The sequence below is a fragment of the Perissodus microlepis genome, chromosome 23 (assembly GCF_051167445.1).
Source record: "Perissodus microlepis isolate ML-2025 ecotype Zambia chromosome 23, ASM5116744v1, whole genome shotgun sequence".
Lineage (NCBI taxonomy): Eukaryota > Metazoa > Chordata > Actinopteri > Cichliformes > Cichlidae > Perissodus > Perissodus microlepis.
This window is the reverse complement of record NC_140482.1, coordinates 39153408-39168658: the sequence shown is the minus strand read 5'-3', so window position 1 is coordinate 39168658 and position 15251 is coordinate 39153408. Positions and strand designations below refer to the sequence as shown.

At 42.9% G+C, this 15251-nt stretch overlaps 1 protein-coding gene across 1 annotated transcript; it reads right to left on the bottom strand.

Annotated features, from left to right (window-relative positions):
- Nucleotides 1-628: 628 nt before the first annotated feature.
- On the bottom strand, nucleotides 629-15194 carry LOC146362131 (C2 calcium-dependent domain-containing protein 4C). The gene is made up of 4 exons (XM_084921139.1): nucleotides 13674-15194; nucleotides 13221-13490; nucleotides 7974-8230; nucleotides 629-7118 (listed from the first exon to the last, which is right to left on the bottom strand). The coding sequence occupies exon 4, from the start codon at nucleotides 7067-7069 to the stop codon at nucleotides 5813-5815; it is 1257 nt and encodes a 418-aa protein (XP_084777265.1). The 5' UTR covers nucleotides 7070-7118; nucleotides 7974-8230; nucleotides 13221-13490; nucleotides 13674-15194; the 3' UTR covers nucleotides 629-5812.
- Between the last annotated feature and the right edge of the window lie 57 nt (nucleotides 15195-15251).

Sequence of the window (15251 nt, the reverse complement as noted above, 5' to 3'; positions counted from 1 at the left end):
CAACAAGCGACCACTAAGCATGCAGAGGAACACAAATGTGACATTAGCATCACTTATTACCGGCGTACGTAACAGCTCATGTCTCCGAATGTTTCCCACGTGCTTCCTCTCCAAACGAACAAATCCAAGACTGACTCCTCCCCGAGGATAATGAAGATGGAAAGATTGTGCAGTATTTTTACGCTGCAATTACAGACAACACGTTAGAGATAAGAGGTTTAATGTCTCTTTCTATATATACCCTATGCCTTCACATATTGCTCATTCAGAATCATTAAGAAGAGGCAAACAGGGCAAGAACTGAGCAAATAAGGAGGCTTGAACTCAGGGATGTGGGATTTTAAGGAGGAAAATTGGGATTACTTTGAGAAAGCAGGAGAGTTGGGCACATGCCTTTCTGCCAGAGCATTTACTTTGAGGGAAAACTTCAGGACCGTATGGATGCTTTCATTCTTCCAGTCACATGCACCTTGCAAATAAAAGGTCTGTACAAATGTATGAACATTTACTACATCTACTGCAACTAGAGTTGAGGTTTTATTGATCAAGAACCTCAGCCCATGCTCAAATATCACCTGAAGTCGGTGCACTCATTAACATCAAACCAATAAGAAGATAAGAAGGAGAATTCATTGAATTTCACTTTTAATTAAAGTTTTTCACACCCATTAACACAGCAACTGGAGAACATCTGTAAGTGGCTGAAGCATCACAGTATAAAAATCTCTACCTGCACAGGTCCAGAAACACAACAAGAACAACAACTGCACATGGAAACCAACTTCCACCAGAGAAATGAAGGAATTCGATATCAAGTAACGGACCGGCACTTTGCAGCTGCATTTTTCAGAGCAAACCTGTCAAGACAGGAAGACTTGAGAAACACAGTGTATTTAAAATAAAATATATATATACAGCATATTTTTAAAGCAAATCTTAGCAAGAAGTGTGACCAAAGCCAGCGTCAGTATAATATTCAGCTCAGTCTCTCACTCTCTCTCTCTCACACACACACACAGGTATTGACACTTTTCTCAATTCTCATTTTAAATGTCATCAGTCAGGCCTCTCTGGCCTCTGTCTAATTAAACAGCTATTGAGGGCAGAAATATACAGACTGATTTCCACCACAACAGCAGGGTGGATAATGGGAAAGTTAATTGTAGTAAGTTGATTCTGGTAATTCCTCTGCTGATGTAATAAAGGTTAGCTGCACAGGCGCAGTGGCGATTAGAGATGCTGTAGTTTAATACCCTGACAGCTGCTGGGTAAACTGTCGTAACATCTGGTACGTATGATGTGTTCGAGCTTATTACTGTTGTTTTTTTCAAGCTCCATCATCAGCTAGCTCTTTCCTGGTGGTTAACTGCTAAGTTGTGACATCAAGGAAGAATTCAAACAGTGGTCTGACATTTTCCCAGAATGTCAAAGTTAAGATGAATAACTCGAGTCCTGTTGGCCTCATCTCTTGCTGTCTTTAGGGGTCCCCATCGCAGATCATCTGCCTCCATCTCACCTTATCTCTGGCTCTGTCACATCATCTTTCTGCTTCTCCTTTACTACATCCACAAATCTCCTTTGCATCTTCCTCTTTTCCTCCTGCCCAGCAGTTCCATACTCAACATCCATTGTCCACAATATCCACTATCCCTCCTCTGCTCATGTCCAAACTGCTCAACCCTCTGCTATACTCATTACTAATCCTGTCCATTCTGGTTACTCCTAATGAAAATCTTCAACTCTGCCACCTCTGCCGCTTGTCTTTTTGTTAGACCAGACTCGCTACCATCTTATAAACCACTCGTCTCCACCATTTCCACCCCAGCTCCACTCTCTTCTTCCCCTTTCTTGTGCACCGTTCATTGCTTTGGATGACTGACCCCAGGTATTTACACTCATGCACCATCACTACCCCTACTCCTTGCGATTTCAGTTCAAAATATCATCCAAAAGCTGACAAGAAAATGAAGCGAGTCAGATGTGAATAATAAAAGATTCGGGTAAAATATTCTTCAGAAAAACTTTTAAAACTCCAGTTCGTACTTTGGTTTGCATTCATTGTGATAAATTTATTTAAGTTACAAGATGTATGTACTGATGAGGGTCTATCTCACAATTTGCAGAATATGAACCTGTGACATATTAACCGAGAACAGCACAGCCCATCCAAGCAGAAATACCAGATAAAGGCATTGTTTTCAACTCTATTAAAAGATAAACCACATGAAAACAGTTATAAAAATTGAACACACTCAAACACATCCTCCATATATTAGCTTCATTTTTATATACACATTAGTGTCTGCAGGAAATCCTCACCTATAGCACAAGGAGAGCCACAACAGCACAATAAGAATCCACTGAGATTTAGAACTGAAACTACTGGAACATTTTAGGCATGCAAAAGAAACATCGACAACCAAACAATTTGGAAGTTTGAGTAAAAGAAACAACAACAAAGTCTACAAGCAGGCACTGTATGTTGCACACAAGTATGCAGCAGGGATTGCAACAGATCACAGAGTTTCACGCCATAACAAACCACCCAACAGAGTCACTGTATATGAAGCACAACGATAGTGGTGCTACAAGTGAGCTACGAACACCAGGTGAGAGCGGTCCTCGTATAATTAAACGAAGCTTTGGGTGGACGTGTGAGGAACTCTCAGTAATTTGCATCAGTCTGATGTCTCTGACTTATTTTCTTTGTGAAGTCGCTCTCCTCTGCTGGGCACTCGAGGCTGCAATCACTTCCAATTTCTTCTAATTCTTCAGAAGGACGACAGAGAACAGCAACAGAAGACAGGACGGCTGCTCCCGTTAAAGCACACAAGGTTGTTCTCTCGACGTCTCTTTCCTGACACGTCTGCTTCCTCCCCATCGGACTTCATTGAAGATGAAACTGTATATCTGAAAATGTCTGTCATAAGCACTTCTCACTCGCTGGTGCATAATTAGCATTTCACTGACAAGTGTATATACACAATACAAACCCGACATACATCGAAGAGTCGTTTCAAAGCATTCAGTTTACAAAATACGACATAGAAAATTAACAACTCTGGACGAAAAAAGGAAAAAGAAAAGAGATCAGGCTCAAAACACACACACACTCACGTACACCCACAGTGTAAGGCTTTAGGGTTTAATTAATACTTGCACACATCATGCAAAGACCAGCGCCATGTTCACACTGTGCAGCTGGTACTTGCTGTGACACGAGTTTTCTAATCTGCTCAAATGAGACATTGAATAAAGTTACACAATGCACAATGGTATGATCGTTTGTCTACTGCCAACAAGGCAAATGTACAGTACAGTGCAAAAGTCTCAATCCACCCTTCATCTCTTTATTCATTTGCTCCCAAGGAGACAGGCTTTCTTGTCATTTTTAAGGTGGCCTTGAGCAACAGTTTTCCTTCGGCAGCTTTTTCACTCATCTTCAGTCCAGTCCTTGTACCTGACCATTTTCAGAGTCTGTTAAGCCACTGACCTATGTGTCTACACATAAAAGACAATTTAGAAATGAACCGAAGTATATTTTGGTACTTTGTTACTAGCGGCTGATCACACAAACGCATCGTTTGCTCACATCTTTTTTAGTTGAAAGGCATACTGTCCTACTGGGCATGTACGGATACGGGGCTACGTTTTAACTAGGATCTTGTCAAAAATGATGGAAATGTGAACACAGAAAATTACCACTAGGTTTTAATCCACCGTACAGTACTATCTGGAAAGCATCTGATCGTCAAGAGCTTCATTTTTCTACATGACAGTGATCCCAAATACACCAACAATGCAGTAAAAGCATACTCGGGTAGAAAATTAAGCTGTACTATCAGTCATGGGTTGGCCGCTCCAGAGCCCAGATCAGAATTATTGAAGCAGAGTGGGATCAGTCAACATCCAAAGAAGAGCTTTGAATGTCCTGGAGAACTATTCCTGAAGAACTATTCCTGAAGACCACTTAAAGAAATTACCAGAAAGCTTGCCTTTGAGAGTTCCAGCTGTGTTGATGAATATAAAGTGTTCATAGCAAATATTGACTTTTAAGCTCCTTAGAATTGCACACACTCAGTTTTTGCCTCGTATACTGTTTTTCCACGTATGTTTGCACATTTTAACAAATCGCTGCACTTATTTCCCATTTTCCTTAAAAGGATAAAGAAATGAGGGGTGACTATTGGACAGTACTGTGTTGTTGCATAAATTTAAAAATTAAAAAGTCGACTTTCTTGTCCTGCTGCAAACAGTAAATCAGCACTTTGTCCAGTGTAAACCTTACACTCACTTGTAATAATCAAACTAGAAAATGTCCTTTACATGCTACTATATTTAAAACGAGTACTTTTTTTCATATCTGTTGAGATTTGGAGTAAACAATGAAGAGTGAAGCGACCTGGAATGAAATTTTAAATGAGGGAAAGACCATTTGAGTATTTGCCTGCGTTTTTATCTTGTAGTTCAGAATAGGGTTTTATCAACTGGCCTTGGAGTCGATGTCGATGTTTAATCAAGGTGCCCACACTGGACTTGACTGCATGTTGACGGGCTGTTATTAACTGGAGTGCCCACACTGCTATTTCATCACAGTATAAGGATTTCATCAACCAGATAAATATGTATATCAAATATACTGCAACCAGTTTCCCTTGCTGCTCCACTTTCATTAACTCATAGCTGTGTTTCATACCGTTACAGACATGACTGGGGGCTATTAAAAATATTAAAATCCAAAAACATTACTGCTCACTAATGAAAATCTCATTTTAACAAGTCATTTCTGTCTATAATTAAGCTTTAGGAATATTTTAAGGTGAAGAAATCTGCTTCTAACATAAGATTTTTTTTCATGAATAGTGTCCGAATGTTGCTCTGCAATCAAAGTAGATGAGAAATGATTTGTTTACACCTAGGCTATTTTTCATATTTTGCATGCTTGTAAGAATACAGGTGGTTTTGCTCTGTTTTGTTCAATGACGTGTCAAAAAGACAGCGACAAATGCTTTCTTTAAAATGTTTGATGCTGAAGGAAAGGATTAAACACGGGTGGTTATAAACTCTACAGACATCGTTTCTCCACATTTGTAAATGTTCTGTAATGTTCAGTTATCCTTAATTGTATCGTTATAACATAGACTTTAGTGTTTCTTACAAGATCAATCGTGTTATAATTGTACTTTTTGATGGGCATGTAAATGTGGGCTGCTCTGGCAACTGGGATCAAAGGGTCATTTGCACATCAGGCTCTAGTGCCACTTCAAAGCTCCCACCGTTTCACAAAAGCATCTCTGTGCCCGTGCAGCACATGGCGAGATGGGGAATCGCATCCAGTGCTGCTGCGGATTTCTGCCACATTACAATAATAAAACCGTGGCACGCACAGATGAGCGCAGTGAAGCACAGGTGTCCTCCAACCTTTGAACCGGAGCTGGCTGGGAGACCCGGCCAGAAAGAAAACCTTTCATGTGTCAAATTCAACCGTTGCTGTTCAGCCCAGCTTGGTTTAATGAGTGTTCATTAATGGGAGAGGGAGTTAGGCAGAGCTTAGGGATGATAAATCCTTGAGGTGTCCACATATAGGCTACATCTGGGTTATTTAGTGCTCTTAGTGTTTATTTAGATTTATTAAAGCTGATGTTCCTTATGGGATTGGTTTTCATTCTTGGAGGTCCTTCCCTGTCGTCTCCCTTTGTCTTTATGGTCACTGTTAGAATAAATAAAACATAGAAACCAGTGCAAACATCTAATTTAAGTTTAATCTGTATCCTCGCTCTTTGCCCCCCTTTGACCTTCAGTTCCTGGAGCTTTAAACCCCTGAGAGCAACTTCCCCAGAGGCACCTCTCGCTCTCCCAGCAATGTGTCCCTCTTGAGGCTGGTGCCTTTGTTCACCACCTTGAACTTCACGGAGAGGCTCTTCACCTGAGTCGAACTTATGGAGTCGAAGAAGAAGTCCTCGTTAAAGACCGGGTTGCGGCTGTTCTTGATGATGTTGCTCCTTTGCTTCTGCAGCTTGCCGGGGTTCAGGTAGACAGACACGCAGCAGTTGATGCTCTTCATGTCGAAGTGCTTGTCGTACAGACTCTCCGCCGCCAGGACGCGGATGAGAAGGCGGGAGGTGCTGGAGTCGTAGTTGACGCTGATCCGCACTGTCCCGCCTTTGTGCAGGTTGATGGTGTGCTCCTGATGGACGCCGTGGTCCGAAGCTCCAGCGCCGCCGTGATAGGTGGGGACGTGGAGCCGTCGCTGGACGTTGGGGCTGGGCTCGGCCGAGCTGCACTCGTCGGTGGAGAGGGAGCTGTGGCGCGCGAAAGTCCGCTTGGCTTTCACCACTTTGGCCTGCGTCTCATGGGTGAAGATCTTGAGCAGGGACGCGGAGCGAGAGAGCAGAGGGGAGCTGAAAGGGGAGGACTCCGCTGAGGAGCAGGTGTCGCTCTCTCCGCCGCTGAAGTATCGGTAGGGATTCATGTGAGAGGTGTTAAAGTCAGCTGGATTCAGGTGGTTTCCCGTGTCGCTGCTTCTGCCCGGAGTCTTCCTCTGCGTATTTGGGGAGGTGATGGGGCTGGTGAGCTCACAGTGGAAAAGCGACTCTTTACGGCGCGTGTGGGGGCTTTCCTTCAAGGTAGCAAACCCGTAGGACGTCTGGGTCTTGGGGACATAAGGCAGAGACATTGCAGTCTGCGACTGGGGGTCTGCGTTAGTGTCTCCAGCCACCACATCATCAGCACTCTCTATCTGTATAATGTGGCGGTTTGCAGCTCTCAGCAAGTTCTTGGTGTCTCCTGCAATCTTGGCTACCAGACGTGGGCTTCTCGGACTGCTGATCTTCCCACTACCGATGGTGTGCTCAGAAGTGGACGGGTGCAGGCCTTCTTTGGGCTTTACGGCGGGAATCTCGGGCTCTGGGGGGCAGCTCACCAACTTCGGAGGAATGAAAAAATCTGGGATCCTGTCGGGGGTGAGGACGTTGCTGTAGGTCGGGGTGCCACCCTTCTTGTCCCCGTTCTCCCCCTGTCGCAGAACACCACTCTCCACCGACCCGCGGATCTTATCCAGAACCCACATGGTCCCCACTGGAAAGTGGGATGTGTGGAGTAGGTGCAGTCAGGTGTGTCTGCAATTAATAACACACATGGGTGGGCGGGGAGAGGGAGAAGGGGGGCGGGGGTTAAACGATCAGAGCGTCACTCCACGGGGAGAAGAGGGATAAAAATATCACCTGAGTGCTTTCGCGCTGAAACGCAGTCTGTGATTAGGACCGCAGGCGTTTACAGGAATAAGACTTGAGTAAACAGGAAATATTATAGCGTTATCACACTGAACCTGAGCTTAACTTTCTGTTTAGTGTCGAACATACGGACAAACCCTTCTTTAAAAAGGTTTTCTAGGCTTATAAACAATAGGAGAGAATCCTTTGAACGGACAAATGACAGAGCATTACTAAAAAAATAAAATAAATCCAGCTACATTAAATCTCCAACACATGAAATAAAGTCTTTGTGTAGTTTTTAGATAACAGAGTGTCTTTACGGACTAACGCAATCAGTCTGCGGATAAATCAGCAACAAAGGATTTACTTCTCGACTTCCGATCGCACGGTCACGTTTTAATGAGCAAAATTTAAAAGTGCATTCTTTGATTTAGAAACTCTTCCTAATGATGTAACTGGAAACTTTTAATTTGCACTTATGCTTTAATCTAATTTAATTTCAGTTCCGGGAAGACGACACATTGGCGAAAAAGAAAAGCTCACAAATATAAATTATTTTACCAAATGCATTAATAACGCTCCTGCATATAGATATTCGATACGTTTCGACATTGAACGATCACATCAACGCGTTTTTTTAAGAGAAAAACTCAGTAATGAAAAGACAGTTCAACAGGTGCCTGCATGTTTCCTCTGGTCTGCTTCGAAAAGCTCAATAATGTTGATATCTGCGCTATGTAATAAAATTATGATACTTACAGCAATACAGAGGAAGACGCAGTCCTCTTTTTTTCACTTTGCTTTCGTTTCTTCAGTAACAGGTGTGCTTTTTTCCCCTCTCTCTCACACACACCTCGGATAAGTCTGTGCGCTCCGTGGCGCTACTCTGCGCCCTCAGACGGTCTCGGCTCCGGAGCGCCTGTGGTGCGTTTTATAGATGGCACACAGATGCAGCTGACCAATAAGATCAAACTATGCGTTTCCGCAGAACCAGCTAGAAAGAACACCAGTTGCTCCTGTGAGGAAAGGAATCATACAGGTTGGGTTTACATGAGTCCCCAAGAGTCACTGCAGTTAACTGCCGGGGTTTTCTTTTTAACCTTTGCGCACAGCACTGAGGTTTTATGTTCCAATCATTCATTCTCTCTCTCTCTCTGCATATATCCAAATCTATCTCTATATCTATAGAGATAGATATGCACATGGGGCTGTTTGACCAGAAAAAAGCACAAGCAGACAATGGAACGTGGAGCATATGCAACTGTGTGCTGGTCCAATTAACTTTAGACTGACCTTTTTTTTAACTCTTCTTTTTTGTGTGTGTCTCTCTCTCTTCGCGTTTAACCCGACCTATTGGTCTCCCTGGAAACTTTGCTATGGCAACAAATACATTTGTCTAAAATAGGGCTGACTTCATTGATCTGCAGCACAAAAGGCACTTTATTTGTCCAGATTGCCTGGTTTTGAGTCAAGTGCCATACAGCCCGTGGACTGAGAGGGCTACGGCTGCTGCTGCTTTATCAGAGATCAGTAAATAGGCAGCAACACTAGACTGGCTCGCCAACTTAGAAATGTGCAGATGGAGAGTGTCCGTGTCTGGTGACTCTGACAACCGCTTTGCAAACAAGTGATTAGCCAACATTTACCGCGCGCAGACCTGGAATAGGTGTCAGCATCTCTGCCTGTCTGTGCCTCAGGCGCATGGAAAACGAGCTTGATTGCTATGGGTCGTGTTGCCCTTCTTGTCATAACTAATTGGGAGCTCACTGAGGGGAAACAGGCGCTCTACAGTAAACTAACAGCTATATTTGAACTCCGCGCTGAGTTCAAAGTGCATAAAAGGTTCTCCGTAGCCTGTCATGGGTACATTATTTCTCTTCAACAAACTCAGAAAAAGGAATAATAATAATAATAATAATAATTAGACTAAATTCTCTTGCAATGTTGGTTCTTATTGTGCTGATGAGAAGCAGCCAAACATTAGCATGTCAACAAGTTCACGGTGACACTGAGGACACAACAGCAGATGCTTTGCAGACCGAGTTCAGCAGATATGAAGTAAAATGGATCTTACTAGCCGTCGAAGCGCTTCCTCAAATTGCAGGTCATTTTTACCTGGTGTAATATAGTATAGGTATAGTTGAGGGTGACGGCAATCAATAGTTTAGTAAACAACGGATACAATAAAAAAAACATGCAACCTTTGCATGGCAGCTGATAAAAGGCCGAGGGCATCATCAGATATTGTATTGAATCGTTTTGGAGTGGATGACGCACATTAATCCCCCTGCAAGGATTCAATGCCTCATAAAATGTGTGTAATCGGAGTTGTGCAGGTGTTTTTGTTTTAAAATCAGAATTGATTTAAAAAAAAAAAAAAAAAAAAACTCAACATGTCGTGACATTTGAATTCAAATATTGCGGAATCCTTTTGAAACACGGGTGCAAGAAACCGCCTTTCCTACTCCAGTGGCGGAGTGGACATAATTATACATCTCGTCTTAGGAGGTCCAGCCAGGGGTCACCGGCTGATGCAATCTGGAGGGGGCACTTACCATATAGATTGCAAAGACACATTTGAACCCTCATCCACTGCCTGCCAGAGCTGCCTGATCACCATAGAGACACTTGATGCCTCTTTAAGCAAAGCCCGTATTACAGTGGGAGGCTGTCAGTTTAGTAGGTGCGTAACGGAGAGCGTCAGAGCCTTAAACTACTTTCGATTTATTTTCTTTCTAAGAACTCATGTCTGTTTATAAACCAAACTACATGTCTGCACCATCTGGCTTCAGAGTTTATTTAAATGATTAACCAATTATCACATTTTCTGTCCACATTCTAATCAGGTAACCAAGGTTTGGACACTACAACATGAATTAAAATGTGAATATATTACTTTAAAAATGTAATAGAAAACGAGGCTCATTAAAACTGAAACTACCTCTTCTGAACGTGCTACTATACTCTGTGCACAACTCCAGCCTCACACTGCGAACAGCTTCCTCTACAAAATAATGAGATCAATACACCAGCGGCGGAGAATCTACTGAGAAAAGGTTAATGTGTCTGTTCTGCTCTCATTAAGGGGCTGAACCCTACAACTCTGTCAGAAAACACTGAAGCTATTACAAACCTGACTGTACCAAAGTGGCCTGCCCCACTGAATAATACAGAGCTGAGTCAGTGTGATCGTGTTTGCTTGTTCTCTCTGCGGCTGGACAGATGTACCGCCGAGGCTGTGACTAAAGGACAAACCCCCGAGTGTGTTTCAACACTGTGGCATCCTCTCTGCTGACGCTCGACTGGCTTCCTAGAAAGACGGGAGGGAGAAGTTGGAGCTGGTACACAGAAAGCTGCACCAAAGCTCTGCAGGAGGTTCAGTGCTCCTCCTCGTAGACTCGCTTGTTCCGTCATCGCTTTAAGTGTGTGTTTACTCTTAGCATGTATGGCAACCCATTAGTGTCATGCTGGCCAAGCAACACCACAGCAGACACGCAATAGTGCGGTATGCTTCATCGCTGTTCTTTGCGTGAAAAGGTTGCACAGACCTCCTTTTCACTGAAGAAGAAAAACAGCCATTCCCCGTTATTAATTCATAAAAGCTCTGCTGTAAAAGCTTTCAAGCCATCTCTCATACTATGTAAATCAGGATCGAGAAGATTAACATAAGATGCTGCACTACCTTCAGTAGAACTGGCTTCAGATACCATAGATTAGATTTGTTATTTCCTCTGTGAGATTTTAGCATTTCTTAATGTTGTTTTAATACTTGTTTTTGTTATTGTCCTCTTCTTCCTGCTAATCACGTTCTTGTTATGGTTTCTGGTCGCAGGTCTCTCTTGTAACAGAAATAAGATTAAGCGGCCCACTCTTTATTGTCGTCATCCATCTTTCTTCCCTCCTGCCAGCCTCTTTCCACCCTACAGACAGCTTCTGCCGCCTTATGCACAGACATAGCATCCCAATAACCAACTCTCTATCCTCTCCCTCTCATCTCACATTTCGTCACCTCCTCCAGGCTGTCCATCTTTCTGCAGGTCACAGACGGCTCGAGCTCAGATGCCTGCCAGTTGGAGCAGAGCAACTGAGTAACGCACGTGGCTCGGGGTCACAGCGTGAAACCAGAGCCACTGTTCATGGCATCCAGCTCCTGCTCAGCAGCCTGGTTTTAAGCACAGCGTTATCCTTCGAGACCAACATCCATGTGCAGAGCATGAAGGAAACCACAGACTGAGAAGCAATTCTGAAAATGCCAGGACCATTTGGGTGTCTTGCTTTTTCTGGTCCACTGAACTGGCATTTTGATTGGGTGGACGCAGGGCAAAAGGTCATACCCGTCGCCACAGGAAACACATCTGATCGGCTCGGCAGAAAAAATGGTGTATCACCGTCAGAGGACATCTCGCGATCTAGGAGCATGGGAGAGCGTTAGCACATAAATGGGGAAAGTATACTCCTGTGTGCACTACTCTATTATTGATCGACATTTTTGTCAGCTGAAAGCTCCCGCATGGCATTTCAGATTCATGATTTTCATTTTCAAGCAGCATATTACAGACAGCCAAATGTGGGTCAACTCTACCAGAAAGCATAGCGTGGAGATAATAAACCATATAACTCAAGCGTAGGAAGAGAATATAAGGGTAGAGCATGTCAGCTACACAGTCCATTTCAACAGGCGCGCTGGTTGATGAGAAAAAGGGAAAGGACCAGATGATGTATGAAATATTGAATATGGCACAGATTACTCTCAAGGATGCAAAGTGCCTCCAAGAAAGGTAGAAAAAACATGTCAAAAGATAAGAAGAACAAGAAGGAAAAAGACCAAAAAAATCAGTTATTTAAAAACAAAAATCTCCCTCAGGTTTGCGCAGACCACTGAAACGGCTCAAAGCTCACAAGAAGCAAGCTGATGCTGCCCCCTAGAGGTATTAAACAGAAACAAACTGAATTCATGGTGGAAAAAATATTGTTCAGATCTGCAAGTGCAGATCTTTATTCTCCCCCATTTGAACATGTGCAACTAAAACAGAAAACCAATGCAGGCTTGAGAGAAGTACATCCACCACCATAGGCATCACTGAATGTCAGGGTGTTATTGCCCCACAATGAAATAAAACACCAGAAATAGAGCAAGACGTACTAACAGGAAGCCAGGAAGTAATTGCACTCTGGAGCAGGCACAATTACTGCACCACATACAACTTTCTTACCTCAGTTTACTTGCAGATTTCTATTCTAGATTAAATTGATTTTTTGGCAAGTTTTCCAAAAACATGGATATGTCATGGATAGGGATATCAGGCAGTGTTTCATTCAGAAAGGAGACAAATAATTAAACATTTAAGGTTTATTAAAGGGTGTTAAAGTCACTTCCCTGTCTGCACAAAGACTTTAAAAAACTGAATAAGGCTATTTTATAAAGAAACAATCCATATATAGATGCATTTTTACCCTTTTTCATTGACCATAACTTGGAAAAATATCAGCTTGATTTATATTATACTTGTCCTGGATATTTACAACAGCAAACCCCAGAAAAGCATGAACTTCTTCATTAGTGAAATCACCTGCCTGATTTGTCTCTAACTTGATGATAACACGTGAGTGATTATCAAACACCATTCAGGTACGTGATGCAGTATAATACTGTGATCGGTTTATAAATTAGAAACGTCATCACTGAACTCCTCCAGCTCAGGAGCAAGTCAGAATACTTTTATTTCTGGGTTTTGGTTATTTGCACACCTTTTTTACTGACAGACCAAAGTCCTTGGTCTGAACACTGAATTATTCTCTTTCAGTACGACTGCAGATCACAGTAAACTTTTGAATACAAAGATTATAACATCTACTCTCAACTCTGCCAGTAAAGATTCTGCAAATCACCCACACATGCTTCATATGACCACGGCATGAAAGGATAAAGAGGCACAGCCCTGATATTCCTGAAAGGTTTTAACACAAAAAAGTCAAACCGATTTTAGCCAAAGGCTGAAAAATTACCCTCAAGAAATGTCTTATGTCACTCAAGTGTCCTCGTCTTGAAGAGAGTGGCGTCTTTTCCTATTAAAAATGACAAATGATCTCAGTCAGTCCCAGAATTTATCAGGTTACCAGAACAGTATGGAAACATTTTTTACACTGGTTAAAAAAAAAATTAAAGGAACATTTTGAAAGCACATTAGATTTCAATTGAATTTCCATCAGTTCCAATGATGAAGAACTAAAAAGAATCCACAGATATCCTCCTCACCCTGTGAGGCAGGTGTAGAGCTGAGAGAAAAAGAAGAAGAAATGGGACAGAGAAAAGGAATTAATGGTTCACTGCAGAACTTGTTTGTTTGATGGAAATGAAAGCAATTCAAACATACCCCAAAAATTACAGTAAAAAAATTGACGTGAAAGGCTAGTCCATTTTGCTGAAATGTCACTGCAGTAACTCAGAATGGTACTTACTAATTTGTATGGCCTCAACATGGCTTGTATACATGCCCATAATGAGATGATGGATGGTGTCCTGGAGGCTCTCCTCCCAGATCTGGACCAGGGCATCACGGAGCTGCTGGACAGCTGAGGTGCGACCTGGCAGCATTGGATGAATCGAGACGTGGTGTTCCACAGGTGTTCTTTTGGATTTAGCTCAGGTGTAGGGGGTCAGTGACTGGTATCAAACCTTTCATCCTCCAGGAACTGCCTCCTTACTCTCGCCACATGAGGTTGTACTAGGAGGAAACCAGGACCCAGTGGGGCCAAGGATTTTATCCGGCGCACAGATCTGTGGAAAGCTGTGCGCCCCTCCATGGGTATGCCTCCCCAGACCATCACTGGCCCACCAACAAACCAGTCATGCTGCACAATGTTACAGGCAACATAATGTTCGCTACACTTTCGTTCAACGTAAACCTGCTCTCATCTGTGAAAAATCACAGGGTGCCAGTGGTTGCCAACTCTGGTATTATATGGCAAATGCCAATCTGGCTCAGCAGTGCCAGGCAATGAAAATAGGGCCCACAGCCCACACTCACCAAGTCTAATTGTTTGGTCAGAAACATTCACACCAGTAACCAGCTGGGGGTCATTTTGTAGGGTTCTGGCAGTTCCTCCTTGCACAAAGGAGCAAATACCGGTCCTGCTGTTGGGTTAAGGACCTTCTACGCTCCTCTCCAACTCTCCTAGAGCAACTGCCCGTCACTGGAATTTCCACCATGCTCTTGAGACTGTGCTGGGAGACACAGCAAGCCTTCTGGCAATGGTATGTATTGATGTGCCATCCTGAAGGAGCTGGACTACCTGCACAACCTCTGTAGGGTCCAGGTATCACCAAATGCAAGACTAGTGAAAAAAAAACTGTCAGAAAAAAGAAAAGAAAAAAAAAAAAAATGAGGAGTGAAAAATATTGGTGACTTCCACTTGCAAAACCATTCCTGTTCGGGGATTGTGTCATTGTTGTTCCTGTATTGCACCTATTGTTAATTTCATTAACATCAAAGAAGCTGAAACTGGTCGCGCTTGCTCATTACCCAAAAATACCAAATCAATTGTTTCATGCATAATCTTGATCTTTCATGCATAATCTTGATCTTTCATGCAACACTGAGCAAAGCTTAAACACAAGTCACAGAGCATGCAGCTGGACTCTTACCTCAGTTGGGCCAAGATCCAAAAGGTCCTACACAGAAGAAATAAATGAAAAAGAAAATGCGTCCACTTAGAGGAGACGAAGCTGAAACTCACGTTTGTAACACAAAAACACAGAAAGCATCAGGAAATCCTTTAAAAGTCTCCACCACCCTCTGAGTGTAGCAGGGTGACTACGGGGTACACGCCTCATCACGTGCTTTCCTTACACTTCAACTCAAACAGAAGTTTTAAAATGAATTAAGAAAGGAAACAGGTCTTACCTCTGCAAGACAAGTCTGAGTTTCCCTCAAATGGTATTCACTATCATCATTTCAGTGACTGCAAGACGACACAGAAAATGCAGAAACCAATGAGACCTTAAAAATCTCCAACGCACGTGCACACACGCACACA